At 43.0% G+C, this 20,375-nt stretch overlaps 2 protein-coding genes across 12 annotated transcripts in view; both read right to left on the bottom strand.

Annotated features, from left to right (window-relative positions):
- HEATR6 (HEAT repeat containing 6) overlaps positions 1–10,590 on the bottom strand; it is a 136,170-nt gene extending 125,580 nt beyond the window's left edge. For 8 of the 11 annotated variants that reach the window (XR_014257244.1, XR_014257245.1, XR_014257246.1 and 5 more), the window contains exons 1-6: positions 8,780–10,590; positions 6,551–6,658; positions 4,241–4,381; positions 3,659–3,774; positions 2,686–2,800; positions 1,115–1,216 (exon numbers count right to left, since the gene is read on the bottom strand). Coding sequence is in view for 2 of the 11 variants with exons in the window: in XM_082439933.1 (XP_082296059.1) it covers positions 1,115–1,216; positions 2,686–2,800; positions 3,659–3,774; positions 4,241–4,381; positions 6,551–6,658; positions 8,780–8,998 (801 nt within the window). In the remaining 9 variants the exon portion in view is untranslated. Of the gene's footprint in view, positions 1–1,114; positions 1,217–2,685; positions 2,801–3,658; positions 3,775–4,240; positions 4,382–6,550; positions 6,659–8,779 lie in introns of those variants that run through there. The other 3 variants (XM_082439933.1, XM_082439934.1, XR_014257250.1) reach the window with 3 other exon arrangements.
- A 2,340-nt stretch (positions 10,591–12,930) lies between these two features.
- LOC309649769 (protein Wfdc21-like) lies at positions 12,931–17,334 on the bottom strand. Its single transcript, XM_082440210.1, has 3 exons — positions 17,131–17,334; positions 14,346–14,446; positions 12,931–13,130 (listed from the first exon to the last, which is right to left on the bottom strand). Exons 1-2 carry the CDS (start codon positions 17,225–17,227, stop codon positions 14,352–14,354), a joined length of 192 nt encoding a protein of 63 aa, XP_082296336.1. The 5' UTR covers positions 17,228–17,334; the 3' UTR covers positions 12,931–13,130; positions 14,346–14,351.
- Positions 17,335–20,375: the final 3,041 nt, after the last annotated feature.

A 20,375-nucleotide genomic window follows, 5' to 3' on the forward strand; every position in this document is an offset into this window, starting at 1 on the left:
TAATTTCATCTAGACCAGAGGGATCTGGTTTGGCCAGATCCGGTTAAACTTTAGATTCTAGTTTATTTACTTACTACTTTTATTTACTAATTTAAAAAATTTATCCAATCACTTTTGTCCAATATTTTATCTATAATTTTTTTAACCAATCTATAATTTTTATTTAGCATATCCATGTCCAAATCTAGCTCTCTGTTATCTATTAGGGAGTAGGGGAGATGGTACAGGAAAAGAACTAAAGTTTTAGTCATGATAAAGCTAAGTTATCATACATGACTTTGATCTAAGGCCACCACAAAGTTTCTTACTATTTCTTGGCTGAACTGAAGACAGCTGGATCCCCAGAGAGGTGGATCTGACTCTCCCACTGACTGGCAGGCTCAGAAGCCAAAGGATGGCAGCCTAATGATTCACGTCTTGATTGGCCTGCCTACTACGTGGGAGCTAAAGCCAAGGAGAAGCACTGGTTCCTCTTTCAAGTCCAAACAGATTCAAGATAATCTAAAATTAAATCATCTACAGATCATACCTCATAACCTATTCCCAATAAAATTTTAGAATTTTGATAAATTTACTAAAGATTTAGTCTTTACAGTTCTTAATTTTATTTTATTTATTTTTAATTAATTAATTTATTTTTGGCTGCATTGGGTCTTCGTTGCTGCACACGGGCTTTTCTCTAGTTGCGGCGAGCCGGGGCTACTCTCTGTTGCGGTGCGTGGGCTTCTCACTGCGGTGGCTTCTCTTGTTGCGGAGCACGGGCTCCAGGGGTGCGGGCTCCAGTAGTTGTGGCTTGCGGGCTCCAGAGCGCAGGCTCAGTAGCTGTGGCACACGGGCTTAGTTGCTCCGCGGCATCTGGAATCTTCGTGGACCAGGGCTTGAACCCGTGTCCCCTGTGTTGGCAGGCGGATTCTTAACCCCTGTGCCACCAGGGAAGTCCCAGTTCTTAATTTTAAATATATTTAAATATGAACATTTTATTCTTCTCTCTTAAAATATAATACCCTAAAGCTAGCCTTGGAGTAATGATGTAAACTGGTCCTTATGTCTGGGGTGTAAACAGGAAAGACTCTAACCACATGAGGACCTGGGGTTTAAACAGGCAATGCCTTACCTTTAGCACAGCCAGAAGAGCTCCAAGTTCATCAGTCTGTGTCAGTTTCATCTTCCCACCATTTAGAAGAGACTGTATACCTTTTAATGCATTTTGTAACAACTAGAGGGAAAAAGGAGACCACGTTAAAAGGTAAATGAAATTTGGTTGTCCAGGGACCAACCTCCTAGCACCACGTAGGATGGAGAAAGAAAAGCCTTTAGATGATGAAAAAAACCTTAGACAGGGGAGGGGAAAAAAAAAGAGCAGAGACGAGGATCCAGAGAAGAAAGCTGATGAGCTACTACTAATTATTTTCTAGAAGAATGGAGCGCTTCTATCGAGTAAGAGTGGTCTTTTCGTACGTTTATAAACCCGCATGTACTAATCATGAGCAAGAAAAAAAAAAGAAGAGATGTTTAGTGGGAAGAGTACGATAGGAATAAAAATGCAGCAGCAGAGATTGGAAACAGGAAATCTCTATCATGTGGTAACCAAAGCAGCTCTTTTCACAGCAGCTCTTAAAAGCAAAGGAATGTATGTGGGGACAGGTTTCTAGAGGGCAATTCGGATCAAGATTAACTTTTTGGCCAGTAATGTCATTTCTAGGATTCTGTCCTTAAGAAATACTCCCTACGTGGAAAGGATGTGAACTGCAGCCTTGTTTGAAATAGTAGAATCACTGAAAAAAACTTTAATTTTCCATCAATTATGATAATTATTTAAGAAGCTAACCCTCTGCTACATATGAAACTTAACAATAACAGCAAGCACTTTTCCAAGCATATTTAAGTGCTTTTATCAACAGTTCATATACACCTCCTAAGACCTCTACAAGGTAGTTACAACATTTCTCCCATTTCAGAGATGAGGAACATGTAGGCTCAAGAAGTTAAGTAAATTGCCAAGGTCTCCCAGCTACAGCAGTTAGAAAGCACGAAGTACATCAACAGGTATTGAAAAGATGTCCAAGATATATTAAGTTTAAAAAGGAGAGAGAGCTGCAAAATAGCATATTAAATATGATCCCATTTAAAAATTATAAATATGCTCATTTATGTACAAAAAAATCTGGGGGCATGTAGAACAAATTGTTCCCAGTGGTTCTATCTAAGCTGGGGACTATAAGAAACTTTCCCCATCTTTGATTTGTAATTTTTGAAATGTATCACTTTGAGTTTAAATCATGTTAATAAACTGTCATATTTGCATCAGGTTTTTAAAAAAAGAAATAAAATAGTGCAGATATTGTTGAAATCCACTCCTTTCCCTTCCATCTAAAAGACAGTCACTAGTCAGAAATTTTTTATTTCCGCTTTTATAGTCAGGAGGGTAAAAATAGTTTAAGAACCTAGAATTCCAAAACAAACAAACAAAAATGGCAAAACAAAACAAACAAAAATAATTTCTTGTAATTTAAACCTGAAAAATATGGGTTCAGCCTTTTTAGATTATAAACATCCCCTTATGCCTATATCTCTAGACAAAACTAATACAGCAACAAAATTAAACTCTTTAATAGCAGCTTTTGTTCTACTGCTGCTTCTAAACACATCTGTAACAGTCACAGGATTAGTGGTAGTCTCACCTACCATGCAAAACGTGATATCATCCATATCAGATGATTTTGGAGACTGTAAAGTGGTCAAGAAAGCTTGGAAGCAGATATTTTGGTAGGGCTCCTCCAAGTACGGCTGTCCTGGCACACTAAAAAACACACAGAAAAAGCAACTTCAACTCAGTCGCCTTTGAAATGGGGCTTGCAAAAGAATAAGAATTAAAAGTACCAGCAATACCGACTAATGGAGTTGGAATATACCCTTGAATGAAACTGTATCATAGAAGATTGTGCACTCTGGTTAATTAACTACTGCTGTGGACAGGCACGAGGCGGGAACGAATAGGAAGAAGAATGGTTTCCACAGGGAAAAGTTACAGAAGTCTGTAGTGAAACAAGTACACAGAAAGCGAAATCTTTTTTATTCTGCTTTTCAGTTCTTAGAGGGAAATAATGCAGACAGGTTGTCAAACTAGAATCACACAGCTGAACCTGCCTTCAGAGCCACTGGACAACACTGCAATGTAGAGACAAGATATTACACATCAGTTCAAGCTTGTGCCACTCATTTTCTATTGCATGAATTTAGAATTGGGCAGCTGGGATTGGTTCTGTTCTCTTCAAAGAAATTGGCCTTGACAGATATATCTCACCAAAGCTTAAATTAAGATGAATATATCCTTCTAGAAGACTTAATATGGTTAGAATTTATACCAACAGAAAACAAAACCTCAACATATTGCACATATATCACTTTTACCATATTTTAGAAATAAAGTCCTAGTCTAAGGTCCTAGTCCTTCACTTCTTCATAAGCTTTCTTCACAAGCAACGTTAAAATTAAAAATAAACAACATACGATGATGTCATTAGCAAAGAGCACGGGAAATGCAAAGTAGGTTATTTTTCTAAGTTGGCTCTGGCTTCAGACAGATTGAACCACCTACAAAGGGCCCATGAGAGGCCCCATCTTACTACACCTGGGAAGTCTGACTGAATCCACATACCTGAGACATAAGTTTGCCATACAATGCACCGCAGCTCTCCTAACTTCAGGGTCCGACTGAGCCAAGTCACTCAGCTTCATCAAGAGTCCGCTCTTGCCAAGCAAGTCTGGGAGGTACTGAAACAACATCACAGCCAATGTTGGCCGAAGAAAAGCTTCTAGGAAAACATTACTTTTTAAATAGATTTCTTTCTTCTTTTTTTTAACTAAAGGGAATTTAGGTACCAAAAGACTAGCTGCTAGGTAAATCCTTCAGACAGGCATGCAAAAATATGCCCAAAACACATCAGTAAGGATCAGCACTCCCAGCCTAGGTTGTTGCTGAAGCTCTTTCGTCTTGGCTGCACAGCTGAAGGGTCATGATAATAATAATAATGATTAATATTTACCAAGTGCCAAGCACTTTACAAGTGAGACGGAACTATTTTACACGTGAGAAAATGAGGCTCAGAGTGACTGAGGAAGGGTTACTCAACATTACACATCTAATTAATGGCAGGACAGAAACCTGAACACAGGCTTGCTGGTTCAGAGCCTGTGCTCCCAACCTTTCAAAGGAAAGACAGAACGCAGTTTAAACTACCTTTTGACACTTTGAGCCATTGCAGTAAACCAGGGCTGCCAAGGCTTGGAGAATCTGCATGTGTGTCCAGGAACTGCACTGCTGAATAGCAGAAATAGTATATGCCAACAGGAAATCCAGGTTCTGTTCGTCAACAATCACCTATCAAGAGAGGGGAAAAAATTACATGATCTAACTTCTAGAAAAATATTTAATCCTTTTCAGACATGAATGCTCACCTGAATCAAGCTGTGTAAGAGAAAGAGAGCGCACATGTATCCATCTTTTTTGTGTCAAAAAAAATCAGCTTTAAAGACCGTGAAAGTTTGATCGAGAGGACCCCCTCCCTGCCCCAGGGCCTTGCTTACTTCTTCCCCTTTACTCCCTCTACTCAAAGTAGAACCTGGCAAAGTCCTTGTAACTTTTCCTTGAACTAACCAGACACTGGTAGCTGTAAATACACAGATATGTAAGACTCAATAATCCGCTGAAAACTTTTAATTCAATTATGTTTCCTAGTAAACGCTCAACAAATACCTTGTGACTAAATATGTCTGCTAAATAGCTACTATGTCTCTGCCATGATGTGGAGAATATAACAGAAAGAGATGGCATATTCCTGTCCTTAAGGAGTTTATAATTTTATTGGGATAAAGTAGGCTAATCCAAGTACCAATTCATGGACAACTGAAATAAACCACCACCAAATGTTAGAAACTTGGTTAAGGGCTGTGGGTGCCACGGGTGACTAGGAACCTTTCCAACTGCCAGTGTTAAAAAGATGTTACCTCTGAGAACAGCAAACATTCAGAAGCCACCACATCAGTTTGAAAAATTCTAAACTTGAAAAGAGCCTTATTTCATTTAGCAAGTCACATGCAGCAGACGCTGTTGGTTACCTCCAGCATATTCATCCCTCTTTTCTTGCTGGCAGAATACTGATCTTATTTGGGTGTCTACCTTCCCCACATGAGACCTGAAGGTAAACCCCAATTCTGCTAAGACAGTGGTTTTCCACCAATGGCAATTGTGGCCCCCAGGGAACACTTGGCAATGTCTGTAGACATTTTTGATTGTTCAAATTGGAGATGCTACTGGCATCCAGTGGGTAGAGGCCAGGATGCTGTTAAACATCTTCCAATGCACAGGACAACCCCTCATAGCACAGATTTATCCAATCCAAAATATCAACAGTGCCAAGGATAAGAAACCCTGACATAAGGGCTGAGCTGCATATGGTAATCATCTAGGGAGCACAGGTCCTCCAGGTGATTCTAATGGGCAGGCAAGGTTGAAATCCCTTGTTTAAGCCATTCATGGTAATACCATTCCCCTGATCAGACTGCTATAGAGGGGTTCTCGTATGACCTAGGTCTCTCCAGCCTGATATCAGGGAAGAGACTGCTGGAGAGTCTGTGAGGCAAGCTTCCTCATTCTTAAATAAAAGAGACAAAAAATACATAGTTCTTTTGCTTCTGCTGGGTGTTATTTATTTTCCATGGGATGCCTGGATTTTAAGTGTGAGAGTTGCTAGCTGAGGATAACCCATCCACTGAGGATGGCAGGATGGAAAGATGCCAGAAAGCCTCAATTATTAAGTGCCCCTAAAGCTGCATCCCTTGGGGCTTGTGATGTAAGATCATTTTAAAAAAATTATTTAGCTATTCTGGCTTGGCTCTTCTGTTTCTTACAGCCAGAAGCATCTTAGATTACATAATGCTAACTGGTAAGTTTTGTGCTAACTACATTCACATACTCATGTGGTAGCTTGTAGTAACAGCCTCAAATTCTGAACTGTTCCTAAAAAAAGATACCAGATTTATTTAGCAAGTTGGAAAAGATTCTGAAGAGAGGGGAGCTATAGTACAGACCTTCACATAAATAACAGGGATCTTTTTATCTAGGTCCCCTTGCCCCTAAGCTACTTCTTATGTTCTATGAAGACCAAAAGTAGATGACAAAAATGGTAGCTTTGGGAGAGGGGAAAAAATACTGGTCGGAAAGGGGTAGGGAATATTTCAATTTATTCATAGATATGTCTTAGTCAAATTTATCTTTCCTGAAAAATTCTAAGACCTGGGGGCTTGAATGATATTGGTTTCCTGAACCGAACGGATAGGAATACCTCTGACAGACAAACCTGCAGAATCTTTTTTTTTGGTTAGAGTTATATTTGTTTTAATGTAATTCTTAGTAAGGCATTTGCTTCTCACATTTGCACAGCTTCTGAAAAGACCAGCCTATCATACTTACCACAGATATAGTATCTCAAAGGTACTTACTTATTCTCAAAATTCATGATCTGAATTCTAAAGTTACCTATATGATTACCTGTAGTGTGTTAAGTAAATGGTGGATAAGCTGAGACAGTTTGCTGACAAGATGATTCTGATTAAGAGGCACCAGTCGGCAAGCATGGACAAGAAGAGTACTGACGTCCTACCAAAAAAAAAAAAAAAAACAATCAAAAGGTGCTATACCTGTTAGCCAAGAGAAGACCCGCCCCCAACACAGCCAAATGAGAAAATAAAAGTCAACGTTCACACTCCAAATGGGGAAAGATGAAATATGAGGCAGAGAGTAGGATGACAGCATAAAAATAGCATGTGCTAAAAAAGGAAAAGAATCAATATGATTTTTCTCAGGCTAAAGACTCCAGAGTCTCTACATATGTAGAGACAGTACAATTAAATAACCAAAGAAAGGATTCCAGAATATAAAAGCACACACTGAAATTAAAAATACCAAAGAGTAAGCAAACCAAATTTGCAATGTCACTGGGAAAATCAGAAATGACACTTGTCCAAATTTAATGTAAAATTAGGAATTCTTTTCACCTATTTGCAAATCACACCATTCATTCATCTATTGATGTTTATTGAATTAAAAAGCTCTGAGCACCTTCTCTGTGCCAGGTAGTGTGCCAGGTCTTTGGGCTCCAAACATGAACAAGCATATTCCTGAATCTCAAAGAGCTCACAGTCTAGTGGAAGAGACAGAAATACTATTCACAAATAATTAAAGTGAATTAGGTGCTGAAAGAATTCAGTACAAATTCTGCGGGAACACAGTAATTAGGGAGGTCTTGTGGAGGTGATTTGTAAGCAGAATCTGGAATGATCTGAAGGATGAGTAAAACTGTGCCAGACAGACAAGGCACCGAAAGACACAGCAAGCAAAGGGAATGGAGTGGGCAGACTTGGAACAGGAGTAGGTGTGGAACACCAGGATGTGCTTGAGGAACAGCAAGTTTTAAAATGACTGCACAAAGGGCACAGAAGCAGGAGTGACGGGACATAAGACTGGAAAGTCACAAATTATATAAATAAAGCAAAAGTCCCCGACTCCTCCCTTAATGCCACTCTCCTCCCTAGTGACGCACACTACTATTTTGTTGTAAACGCTTCCAAACATTGTTTTGAACTCTTTGCATCTATAAATGTACATTTATGTTCAAGCCCTCCCCACCCTATATTGGTCTCATACTGTAACTTGCTTTGCCCAGTTACCAATATGTATTGGAGATCCTCCCAAATCAGAGTTTTACTTTTCTAATGAGATTCTTTTCCGATGAAGAAAAGGTCACTCTGGCAGGAGAGCAAAGAATGGTTTGGACAAGGGCTGGAGATAGTAAGTTAGAGGAGACCAGTGGAACAATCCAGGAGAGTCATCTTGCCTGAGGGCCTAAGGCTTTGGCAATGGGAATAGAGAGGAGGGGATGGACTGAGAAACACTGCTGACATAGATTCTGAAGAATCCAGATTGGATAGGATCTGGGAGGAAGGAAAGGTGAAGAACCAGTGTCTGCACCTTTGCTCTGTGTGACTGGGCAGGCTCTGCGTGTTTGTGTGTGTTGGGGGATGGGACGGATTGGGGATGTAATGGGTGTATGGAGACAATGAACTAATTTTTAAGAATTGTCAAGTTTGAGATGCCTGTGAGCACCAGAACACAGTGGTTAAGACTAGGTCAAGAGTTCAGGGAATTCAGTAGCATCCAAGGCCTGATGTGTGTGAATACTATTACTCAGAGCCAAAGTACTTCTAAAGAGGCAGCAGAGAGCGCGGAGCTAGCATGGAGTAACAGAAAATGGCTGGGACTTTGAGACACTTTAGTTCCAATTCTAGCTCTGCCTTTTGCCAGCAATATGACATGGGACCTTTTTTGTGAGCCTCAGTATGTTTAGCAGTAAAACAGACCTAATAATACGTTCTAAGATCCCTAGAACCGTGTACGGTAAAGTACAGTACGTGGTAGCAAGGAATTTTATGCACAAAGTGCTCTGAATGCGGGGAGCGGAGGGACGGGAAGGTGGCACCAGAGATGACACCTGCAATGCTATCAGAGCAGAAGTCATCAAGCTGGGTTTTGAAAGAAGCTAGTTTGCCAGGCACGGCACGGTTCTTCCAGAAAGGGAGGGCGGAAAATGTGCCACGGACGGAAGGAGCAAACGAGCTTGCAACTAAGCACGGCGACGTGGGGGCGGGAAAAGGCCAGAGAGGCGGGCGGGAGCCACCAAGTAAGGTCCCTGAAGGGTGGGGCCGGGGCCAGCGGGCCTACCTCCGGGGCCACGCCGCTGCCCTCGCTGTAGTTCTCGGAGATGAGCTGGTCGAAGAGCAGGTGGATCTCGGTGCGGCTGGAGCTGCTGTCATCCGGGCGCAGGGCGCAGAGCCTGGCTGACAAGCAGCGGAACCCACGGCCCTGCTCGAGGGGTGGCTCCCGCTGCGCGTCTTGCGCCGGCCCGCTCGGCAAAGAACCCGCAACCTGCGCCGCCGCCATCTTTCCTACGTAGGACCGCAGGGAAATACTTCCGGGGTATTCCCCCCGCTTTCGCGCGCCGGTTCCGGAAATGCCTGTTTCAAACCAGAACCCGAGGTGGGAGGGGTTCTGAGACTACAGGATCGATCCTCGGATTAGTGCCCTGTGAATGTATATCAGAAATTATGTGGGAGATTTTTTTCGCCGCCCACCTCTCCTTGAGCCCTGACTGAAAAGTGGGGACTCTATTTGTCCTCCCAGAGAGTTTGTTACTGGGCAGGGCTGACATTCCTGTTTAGTACTAAGCGTTTCAGATTCAGTCTGGGGTTGCAGGAAGGCCGCTGTGGAGGGGAGTGACAGAAACTGCTAGTTCGACATCCTTCTCTTCTTACATCGTATTGGAGCCCCTAATTTTTTCCCTAGACACAAAACCACCCTGAATAAAAACTGTGTTCCCCAGTATTCTTTGCAGCTGGCCGTGAATCCTGTAGATCTAAAAGCAACTAACCACACAGAAGTAATTTGGGAGTTCAAACTGAACCATGTAAAATATAACCTGCCTAAGGGTGACATGGTTGAGATTGGACACCCCAAGATCTCCTGAAACCTTAAAAGCAAGAAGCTGGAAAAGAAAATAGCCATTTAAAAAGCTGTGAACAGTTTTCAGTCACACCGGAAGTGAAGGCTTGAAATTTACATTTGGGCAGACTGGGAAAACCATCTCTAGGACGTTTGAGTTATGCAAATATAAAGCAAATTCTCACCCATAACTCTTACAGAAATCCTTGAAGTCACCCAAATGTACATATTTTATCCTGTGAATAAAATACTTATGTTTAGCAATGAAAATTGGTGATACGCTTTAGAAGAGCTAGTTCTCTGAAAACTTTGGGATTCTTTGGGGAGAAATACTTATTTTATTTTGAATTTAAATTTCATTATGCTTGTATATTATTTCTTCTTGGATGGGTGTATACATATGTATGTGTATTTGTGATATTCAAACATTTGCTCAGAGAAGATCAGGAGCTGAGAACTAGTCACTGATTTTTTTTTTTTTTTTTTTTTTGCCACACTGTGCAGCATGTGGAATCTTAGTTCCCCGACCAGGGATTGAACTGCGCCCCCTGCATTGGAAGGGCAAAGTCTTAACCACCGGACGGCCAGGGAAGTCTCTAGTCACTGATGTTTCAGTTTGAATTCTCCTAAAGCAGAGCCTCAGGTGAGGTTGATATGTGAGTGATTTACTCAGGAATGAACAGGAAAGAAAGGGGAATCAACAAAAATATGTGCTATCCAGGGGCTTCCCTGGTGGCGCAGTGGTTGAGAGTCTGCCTGCCAATGCAGGGGACACGGGTTCGAGCCCTGGTGTGGGAGGATCCCGCATGCAGCGGAGCAGCTGGGCCTGTGAGTCACAATTACTGAGCCTGCGCGTCTGGAGCCTGTGCTCCGCAACGGGAGAGGCCGTGATAGTGAGAGGCCCACGTACCGCGATGAAGAGTGGCCCCCACTGCCGCAACTGGAGAAAGCCCTCGCACAGAAACGAAGACCCAACACAGCCATAAATGAATGAATGAATGAATGAATGAATAAATAAATAAATAAATCCCATTAAAAAAAAATGTGCTATCCAGTTGCCCATTGCAAGGGGTGAATGATTGCTCAGTCCTCGGGACTTTATGAGAAGCCTTATGGAATGCTCTCAGAACCCCTGTCCTGAGGAATGGAAGGGGGGAGCATATATCTGCCAGCCTTTGACCTCTGTTGTCAAGTGTTGCTCCACCAAGCATTAACTCTCCAGTGCTTCTGAGTTGAGCATGCGTCAGTGTGTGGTGGTTCCTGCAGGAGTCTCCTGTTGCATGGACAAAGAAGTCCTGAGGCAAAAGTGAGAGGTGTGGGCTACTAGGGTAGGAGTCTGACATGTTAGCTTGTGCTGACATGTAGTAGATGCAGGAGATAAACTGGTTCCTATAGCAATGATTAGGATAAGACTATAAGGCCAAGAATGTTTGAAGCAGTGCATAAGAGTTGTCCAACACACTGGGCTAGGAGGACTTGAGACCTGGTCTTCACCACAGTGAAGGTGGCATGAAAGAAACTGTGGAAAGGACCTAGGTTTGGTGTGGCTAATCTTAGGTTGAAATGTGGATGACCCACACTTAGTGTTATTCAAGACTGAATGACTCAGATATTGTGAACTATACCAGTCTGTTGAGTTCTGATGGAGTATACCCTTGTGGATGGCAGTGTGGTTTCTCCAAGGAAATGAACATGCCTACTCTCTGGTGATCACCAGCTGAAGGAAACGTACATCAAGCTCTCATAGAGGCCTTTGAAGGCCCCCGGCATTGGCTTGTATTTGGACATTAACCTCCAAACTGTGAAAAATCACCGTTTGGCAAACGCCCTCCCAAGAAAATCTCCTCACACATCCTTACCTTTCCTCACTCTCAGTATTTTTATACTCTTACAGTGACTGAGGGGCTTTAAAGGGTGCTAAGTAAGTTCACAGATATTTCCTTTTATAAATTCTGCATAAGGTAATCTGGAGCCTTACTCTGGAATTTCATTTCTTTCATGTTTTGGAACCCTGTTAAGACTTCGTTTTTATTGCCTCATTAGGGTCTGGATCATCCTAACTAAATTAAAGTAGGCTTTACTTTACATCCCTCCCCCATTTCTAATTCACATTCTTATTTCCTTCAAAACATTGACCATAATGTGTAGTTATCTTCTTTATTTGTTTACTTGTTTATTACCTATTTCTTCTTATAGAATGTGAGCTTTGTGAAGGTACAGATACCATCTGTCTGGTTCACTATTGTATCCCCAGTGCTAGCACAGCACCTAGGATGTGACAGGCAACCCACAATACCTGTTGACAGAATATATGAAGTCATTATTATTATCAGAGCCCCCTATTTGCCATCTGTTGGTTGATATGAAAATCAAATGTTCTGTAAACTGTAAAGTTCTATTAACCTTAGGATCCAAATGAGGTAGATATTATTATTTCTCCCTTTTTACAGCCAAAGAAAGTTTAAATGGTTGAAAGAGAAAAAATTTAAACAGTTTAAATGGTTTGTCAGGGGCAATGAAGGCAGTAAATTAGTCAACATCAGTCTACAACCTGGGCCAGTTGAATCTTAGGTCTGTGACTGTGAAACACATAGACAAGACATTTCAAGTCTATTTTAACCTCCCACATTTCATAATGGGGAAAACAGGAGAGAGGAGCTGGCTTTCAGTATCCAGATGAACTATGAGAGTCCAGGAAGGAGGATTAGCCTTGTGTTCTGTTCTAGAGTCTTAGAAAATTAGGACTAAGAGTCATTAGCCTATCAATTTGGTAATAATAATAATCATTTAGTCAACATTTACTTAATGTTTCCCACGTGTCAGGCACTGCTCCAAGCACTTTACACAAACCAACTGTTTTTACCCTTGCAGCTCTATGAAGTATTGGATTGGCCAAAAAGTTCGTTCGGGTTTACAGAAAAAACCCAAAAGAACTTTTTGGCCAACCCAATATATACTGTTATATAGATGAGGAAACTGAAACACAGAAAGGTTAGAACACTTGCTGAAGGCCACACAGTTGTGTGGTGGGCCTGGGTTTGAAATTCAAAGTTGGATCTCCTAACCTCTATGCTATTGATATAAGGTATAGGCCTTAGAGTGTGACATGGAAGTATAGTTAAGGCCCTGACCCTTATCTGCTATATGACTTCGAGCAAATTACTTAATTTCTCCAAACTTCAGTGTCCTTATATGTAAAATGGTAGTGAGAAGAATCACTGTCACAAGGTCATTGTAAGGATAAATTAGATGATACTTGTGGGGCATATAACACAGTCCTTGTTGCATAGCAAGTGCCCAACAAATGTCATCTATCCCCCACTGCCTCCTCCTCCTCCTTATCACCCCTCACCAAATAAATTAAGTAGTATGGGTACTTTTAATGATGATGATTTATTAAAAGAAACAATTATTTTCCCTTCCCCACCACATCCCTTGTCATCTCCATCCATGGGCCCCCATTTTCATCTGTATTCCTGGGCAAGGAGTTTCAAATAGTCACATCTTTGAAGACAGGAACTCCAGGAAGGGATGAACAACTATTAGAGAAGGATGGCCCTTAAGATGTCTTCATCTGCGAAATGGACAAAAAAATTAGGCATGGGACCTGCTGTTTGGGGGACCTGGATCCACAGAATACAACTGAGAGGCAAGAGTTCCCAGTTCTAATCAATAAGAACCTTCCAGGAACCAGCAAGGCCGTAAGCACCCCAAGGATTGTGGGTGGATAGGACAAATAATACATTCTGAACACAAGCAGGTTATTTTTAAAGTATGTGTTGATTCTGTTGTGTTTAGTACAACTTAATTTATAATCAAAACTGAATCCTTGTAGCTTTCTAGTATGCATTTTTTTCAATCAATGGCTATTGACAATGAAGGAACTATCATGTGAGGCCCCTGAAATATTTTTATAGGAAAGAGGTTCTTATAGTATAATATGGCAATGTGCACCTAAGGCTTAAAATAAACATACTCCTTGGTCATCAATTATACGCCTTAGAATTTATTCTAAGGAAGTTAATAAGGGCATATATACCAATTCAGTATTCACTACAGCCATATTAATGATGTAAAAAATAAGAAATATATTAAATGTGTATTAATGGGGGTTGCTAAGTATATGAACATACATGATGGACATGCACATATGGAGCACACGTGAAGGGTATTAAAGATGATGGGATAGAAACATCAGTGTTGATATTGAAAATTGTTCACTAGCTATTTCTTTTTTTTTTCTTTCTGGGCCGCACTGTGCGGCTTGTGAGATCTTAGCTCCCCGGACAGGGATCGAACCCGCAAACCCGGGCCCTTGTCAGTGAAAGCTCAGAGTCCTAACCACTGGACCACCAGGAAATTCCCTCACTAGCTATTTCTAAGTGAAATAATCAAGAAATCAAAATAGGTACAAGATTATCTCATTTTTAAATAAATATTATATATGTGTGTATGTGTTATAATATGCACCAAAGTGTTAAGCAAACATCATTTTGGGGTGGGGGGGTTATGGGTGATTTTTATCTCTTTTTTTTTTTTTTTTTTCTCAAATAAATAGTCTGATCTTTCTCTAGGATATACCGGGTAATGAAATTATTTTAAAGATTTGGAAACCACCATCCTGTGGTAGGTGCTTCTTTTTTTTGGGAAGGGTGGGTGATGAGGAAGAGACCACAGAGAGACAGGCTTCCGTCCCACTCATTTCTGGAAGGTCCTATTAGGGCCAAGCGTACCGCCTGCCTGGTTTGGACATGGTTTGAGGAAGCAGGGAAGGGCCTGATGTTTTTACCTGTCCTTAGTCCGAGACGCATTTGTGGCCACAACCATTGCTGACGCAGTGCTCCTCCGGACCACAGTCCCAGTCACCACTGCAGAGCTCAATGCAGGTGCCTACGTTAGAGCAGACCAGCTGAACACCGCCATGCTAGAGACACAGGTGCTAGAGAGGCCAGCCCTTGATTAAGGAGCCAATTCCACTTTCTTCTTTTGGTTCAATCCATAGTATAATTTATAAATGATTACTCGCGGAATAACACTCATTAACATCTTATATGTTTCAGTGAAAAGCAATGCATTCACACAATCTCAACAAAACAAGTCCTACTTTAAAGAGGAGGATAATTGTGTCTGTGGAGGGGAAGTGCAAAGAAGTCCACTTCAATGTCCTCACTTCTCCTCTCTGCAGGGAAAGGGGCAGAGAAGGGGAGACTCACATTTACCAAATATCAGCAAGGGTGCCCTGCAGTCACCTTGTGCAGTGAGTCTGACTGGCCCCATTTTATAAGAGTGGCAGCGGGGATGCACAGAGGTGACTCTCCTACTAGTCAGTACAGAAGTGGGATCCAACCCAGACCCGCCTGGCCCCTAAGCCAAGCTCCCTCTGCCATCCCACAGGGTGAAACTGACCCTGACATGAAGAGCACATCTCCAGATTTCAAGGAGTCACTCCTGACCTGAGTGGAGGCTCGCCATGTTCCCAGAGCCTCAAGGTTAGTCTTCGAGGGCCAATGAAATAGGTCCAAGAAGCTGGTTAAGATGGTTAAGACCCCCCCCAAGGGTTTCTAACAAAATGTGTGCAGAGCTCTGGACGAATGTGTGCTGTGCTTGGGTTGGTTACTCAGCTGTGATCAGGAGATTCTCTACCTGATTCTGTCTCTGAACTTCTCTGGGCCTTTGTTTTCTCATATGTAAAAAGAAGCCCTTGGATCCAGCAGAGGTGGATGAAGTTCACTCTCCAGTGTCAACTCCAATCAATAGAGGTGGCTATTCTGATGCTAGCTTGACAAGAGCTGGGGCACCGTGTCCAGGCTCAAAGAGAAAGAGTGTTATGATTGATTAGCAATGTCTGAGGATGTAAGACGGGGGCCTGGTGGGATGTCTACAATGTGCCTGCAGACCTCAGAGAAGATCAACACCATCCCTCCATGCTTTTATTAGCCGTTGTTGGTTTATGGTAAGAGAATTGGGAGACTTCTTGTCTCCACTCACAGCAGTTTGGTCACTCATTGACATCTGTTGACTTCTTACTATGTACAAAGCACAGAGGTAAGTTATTCAGGAAGTACAAAGATGTAAGATCGGGTTATTACCTTCAAGCAGCATAGAGTCTAACAATGGAGATAGGATTTATGTTTAAAGTACTAAAAGCAAAGCAGTATGTGACATGTGCCCTGAGAGAGGTTTATCCAAAGGACTAAAGGAGCTCAGAAAAGAGAGGACATTACTTCTAATTAATCAGGAAAAGTGAGTCTTGAAGTATGGAAATCTTTTAAGGGCAGAATTGAGACGGATGGTAGAGAAGAGAAAAGAATTACTAGCAAAAGTTCACAAGGGGAAAATGCAACAGGGTGGGACTAGGGAGAGGTGCGTGAGGCACCCAGGGCACAAAATTGAAGGAGGCACTTGTGCAATCCTGGGAGTGAGCACCTCCGTAAATTTTGTACCCTATATGACTCATCTCCTCACTCTTAACCCTGAAATACAGGAAATACAGGAAGAATAGGAAATGGAAGGCTGGATAAGTATTAGGGAGCATTTGGAAGTCAAGGCAGAAAGGTAAGCAGGGGACAAAGTTACAGAGGGCAGATCTTGAGGACCTGAGGAGTTGAGATTTCATTTGGTAGGTCAAGAGAGGGATGTGATGGCCGTTTACTTATGAAGATTATCTGGTGCGAGAGCATAGAATAGACCAGGATTCCACAAGCAAGCAAACTTCAGAGGGAAGAGAGGGGCAGGGAGAGCTGTCAGGAAGCGATTGCACTCACCCAAGCATGGAGTAATCAGGACTGGAAATACAGTGTGGCAATGGGGGTTGGAAAGGAAGGAACATGTGTAAGAAACAATTTCAAAGAATGAACGGTATTTGGGAACCAATTTAATGTAGCGGAAGGAGAACAAAGAAGAGACGAGTTAGAGTTGAATCCAATAACATTTAGGGAGAAGAAGATAGTGATGATAATCTAAGAGAGAAGAAAGTTGGAGGATTGATGGAGTGACAAACAATGTCAGATGCTGCAGAGGTTAAAGACTCTGGCTACCGAAGAGAGTCAAGTGATTTGTCAACACGATCTGGGAGAATGATGGGGACAGCAATGGAGACTACAGTCAGTCTTCAAGGGATTAAGGAATGAGTTATGGGGAAGAAAGGGGAGAATGAAGGTTACCCCTTTGAGAATGTTTGTGGTAAAAGGAAAAGAAGAGATTGGGATGATTCATGGTTCACAGATTTAAGAAAATACTTTCTCTAGGCGATCCAATTTATTTACAGCAAGAGACAAGGAAACTGGTGGAGAGAGAGAGGCTGGGGAGATGGAGGGTGGCTGATGAGGGGGCAGAAGCCTCCCCTTTTGGAGAGTCTAGATGGAGGGGTGACCCGGGGAAAGGAGGGGAGAAAGTAAAAGCAGAAGCAGAGAGATTCTACAGTCAAGGTGGGTCCCTGCAGTGGCTCCTTGACAGGAATATCTTCCCGTCTCTCCTTTCTTCCCTTCCTGTCCCTGCACCTACTGGTCCCCGATGGCTTACTTTCTGGCTCCCTCATACAAAAAAGGACGGGGCTACCTTCTGCATGGACTTACCCAGAAGTTTATAGGGTCTCACGGCAGCCTGAAGCTCCTGTACCTCTGAGCTGAGGACGACTAGGGTCACAAGGAGGAGGAAGCCTCCCAACTTCATGCTGCTGTCGGAGGTCTTTGGTAAGGACGCGGCAGGGCTTGAGAACAGCTGAAATTTATCCTCTTCTGCCCCCTGAGCTGGGATGAAAGGCCAAGGGTGGGGCTAGAGTCTGTGGGAGCCTAAGCCCTGCCCAGAAGCTGACATGTCCGGAGAGCACACACCTTGTATACCTTGGGTTATGCCACATTGTTACCTAAGCAAGTCTCTGAGCCAAGGGAACACCCCTTCCTCTGACTGACAAATATGACTCCTAAACCAGGAAAGCAGTGAGTGACGGAGAAAGAAGGTGAATTGGGACACTTTGATTCACTCATTCCTTTTTCAACACAAGTATCATATGTCTTTTCTGGGCCAGGCACATGCTGGGCATGAGAAATATGTCCTTACAATGATTACAGCGTAGGAACTGGGTGCTAGCTGGTGAAGGCACAGCCTGTTCTCTCACTTCACCCCTCCTTGCTCTGGGCCCTGGCACCTCTGGTCTAGAGGGCAGGGAGAGGCACTAGGGCAGCCAGCAAGAGTGCTCTTAGATCACCTGCTGGTGGTAAGGAGGCGACGCTAGTCTCCTGGCTTGGTCTGATTCTTTCTCCTCCTGGGCACCAGGCAGACATGGTGGCCTTTGCCCATATGATACGTGTAATTGTCTTGGGATGGAGTTCCACCTCTCCTTGTCCCCCTTCATTTCTGAGGCCCCAAGTTCCCGATATACGTGTTAAACTCTTCCAGAATGTCTCCCATCATGAAGCACTGGGGTGGGGGTGGGGTGGGACTGCAGTAACCAACCAGCTAGGGAGTGAATTTCATTTCCCCACTTCTTGTACCCACTCCTACACTAGAGGAGTGATTCTCTGAAACACACGCTCCCCTTGGTTTTCTGGAGGGATAGGCCCTCTTCCCTCCCCAGTAGCAGCGGGGATCGGGGTGGGGGGAGGCATGTATGAATTCTGGCCATCAAAACTGTGTCTCATACGATGTCTGTCTTAATGTGAGATGAGGACGACTGGGCTGGTTGGTAATGGCAGGACCAGTTTGTAATCTCTTAATAAGGCCCTGGGGAGATGGTTGATTTCTCTTTACAAAGCGCAGTACTTGACGTTTCGCCAGGGGCCCTGGTTCCTAATTCTGGGGCTACAGGAAGAGAGAGCTGCCCTGTTATGCTCCATTTGTCACAGTTCCTGAAATGCACCAGTTAGAGGTCCTTTGGGCAAACAACTGACCTCACAAATTGCTAATACCCCTAGGTGGGTTAAGGAGTACATTTATGGGTTATTCATTATGCAATTTTGCAAACTACCTTAACTCAATCCTGCCTATCCCAAAGCTGAGATTGGTTGGTGTCTAATTTCTGTAACAGGGTAAGAGCCAGAAAGAAACTTTTAGAGATGCTGAACGCTGACGAGAATATCAATCCATATATAATTCCAAATTTTTTTAAATGCTAAAAAAAAGTTTAAACTGCACAAAGCTCAAAGGTATGTTGAAATTAAATTCATTTCCTTTTAGATGTCCTCTTTTCTGATTTGATTTTGGGTACTCTGTTTTGCTGGTTCCCTTAGTTTGTCCTTTTGGTTACTCAAAGCTGAGTGGGGCCTTCAGAGCCTTGGTAATGAGGCCCCCATCTTCCCTGGATTTACCTTGGCGTGCAGTTATTTGGTACTGCCAGCTAAACAGACATTTAAGCCTTCTAGTTTTATAAAGCCTAAAGAAAATTTTGTCTTGTGACAAAAAAAATCTCAACAAGACCGGTAATCTGAATTGAAGCCCACCCGAGATGTGAGTGAAGGGCATAACAACTCCCAAATGCCATTTAGTGAGCACTGGCTTTATTCCAGGCTAGGTTCTTTACCGACCTCCTCACATTTAATCCTAACAAGGCTGTGAGGTGGTCTGTTGGTTAGGAGTCTGATTGCTAAAAGAGGGAATTTAGTATGAAAATGCAAGGGTGTCATTTCTGCTTCACTTTCTTTTTTAAAAAAATTATTATTTATTAAAATTAACTAATTAATTTATTTTTGGCTGCGTTGGGTCTTCGTTGCTGCACGCGGGCTTTCTCTAGTTGTGGCGAGCGGGGGCTACTCTTCATTGCGGTGCATGGATTTCTCATTGTGGTGGCTTCTGTTGTTGTGGAGCACGGGCTCTAGGCGTGCGGGCTTCAGTAGTTGTGGCTCGCGGGCTCCAGAGTGCAGGCTCAATAGTTGTGGCGCACGGGCTTACTTGTTCGTGGCATGCGGAATCTTCCCGGACCTGGGCTCGAACCTGTGTCCCCTGCATTGGCAGGCGGATTCTTAATCACTGAGCCACCAGGGAAGTCCTCTGCTTCACTTTCACATCTATTTCATCTTTCTTTCTCTGCTGACCGTCTCCCTCTGTTTTTCAAACCATATGGTAGGGGGAATGTTACCTCCCCTGAGCCCTCAAGTTCAAGATGAGTCCAGAAAGTACTAGATTTTCCCAATTCCAAATTTAAAATGCCAGAGGAGAGAATTTTCTTGGCCTGGTTTGAGTCAGATGTCACCCCCGCCCCCCAAACTGACAATACAAACAAAGCTGCTGAGGGCTCTGTGTGTGTGTTTGTGTAAGGGTGTATGTGTGTGTGCGTGTGTGTGTGTTGCGGGGGTATTCAGGGAGCAATTGTAATTAGGAAGACACACAACATCGTTTCCAATACAGACAGGATTATTGCCATTTTACAGATGAGAAAACTAAGTCACAGAGAGATTTAGTAACGTACCCCAAATGACAGTTAAAGGCAGAGCCAAGCTCAAACTCCAAAAGTAGTGCTCTTCTCTAGAACATGTTACTATCAGGTTAGGTCCAAATTCTTAGAAAATAATTTCGATTCTTCTCTGTGGCACAGATGAATGAGCTTTTTTTTAAAACTAAATTTATTTATTTTATTTATTTTTGGCTGCATTAGGTCTTTGTTGCTGTGCTCGGGCTTTCTCTACTTGCGGAGAGCGAGGGCTACTCTTCGCTGCGGTGTGCGGCCTTCTCATTGCGGTGGCTTCTCTTGTTGCAGAGCACGGGCTCTAGGCACGCAGGCTTCAGTAGTTGTGGCATGCGGCCTTAGTAGTTGTGGCACGCAGGCTCAGTAGTTGTGGCACGTGTGCTCAGTAGTTGTGGCTTACAGGCTCTAGAGCGCAGGCTC

The sequence above is a fragment of the Balaenoptera physalus genome (assembly GCF_965194825.1).
Source record: "Balaenoptera physalus genome assembly, chromosome: 20".
Taxonomy (NCBI): domain Eukaryota; kingdom Metazoa; phylum Chordata; class Mammalia; order Artiodactyla; family Balaenopteridae; genus Balaenoptera; species Balaenoptera physalus.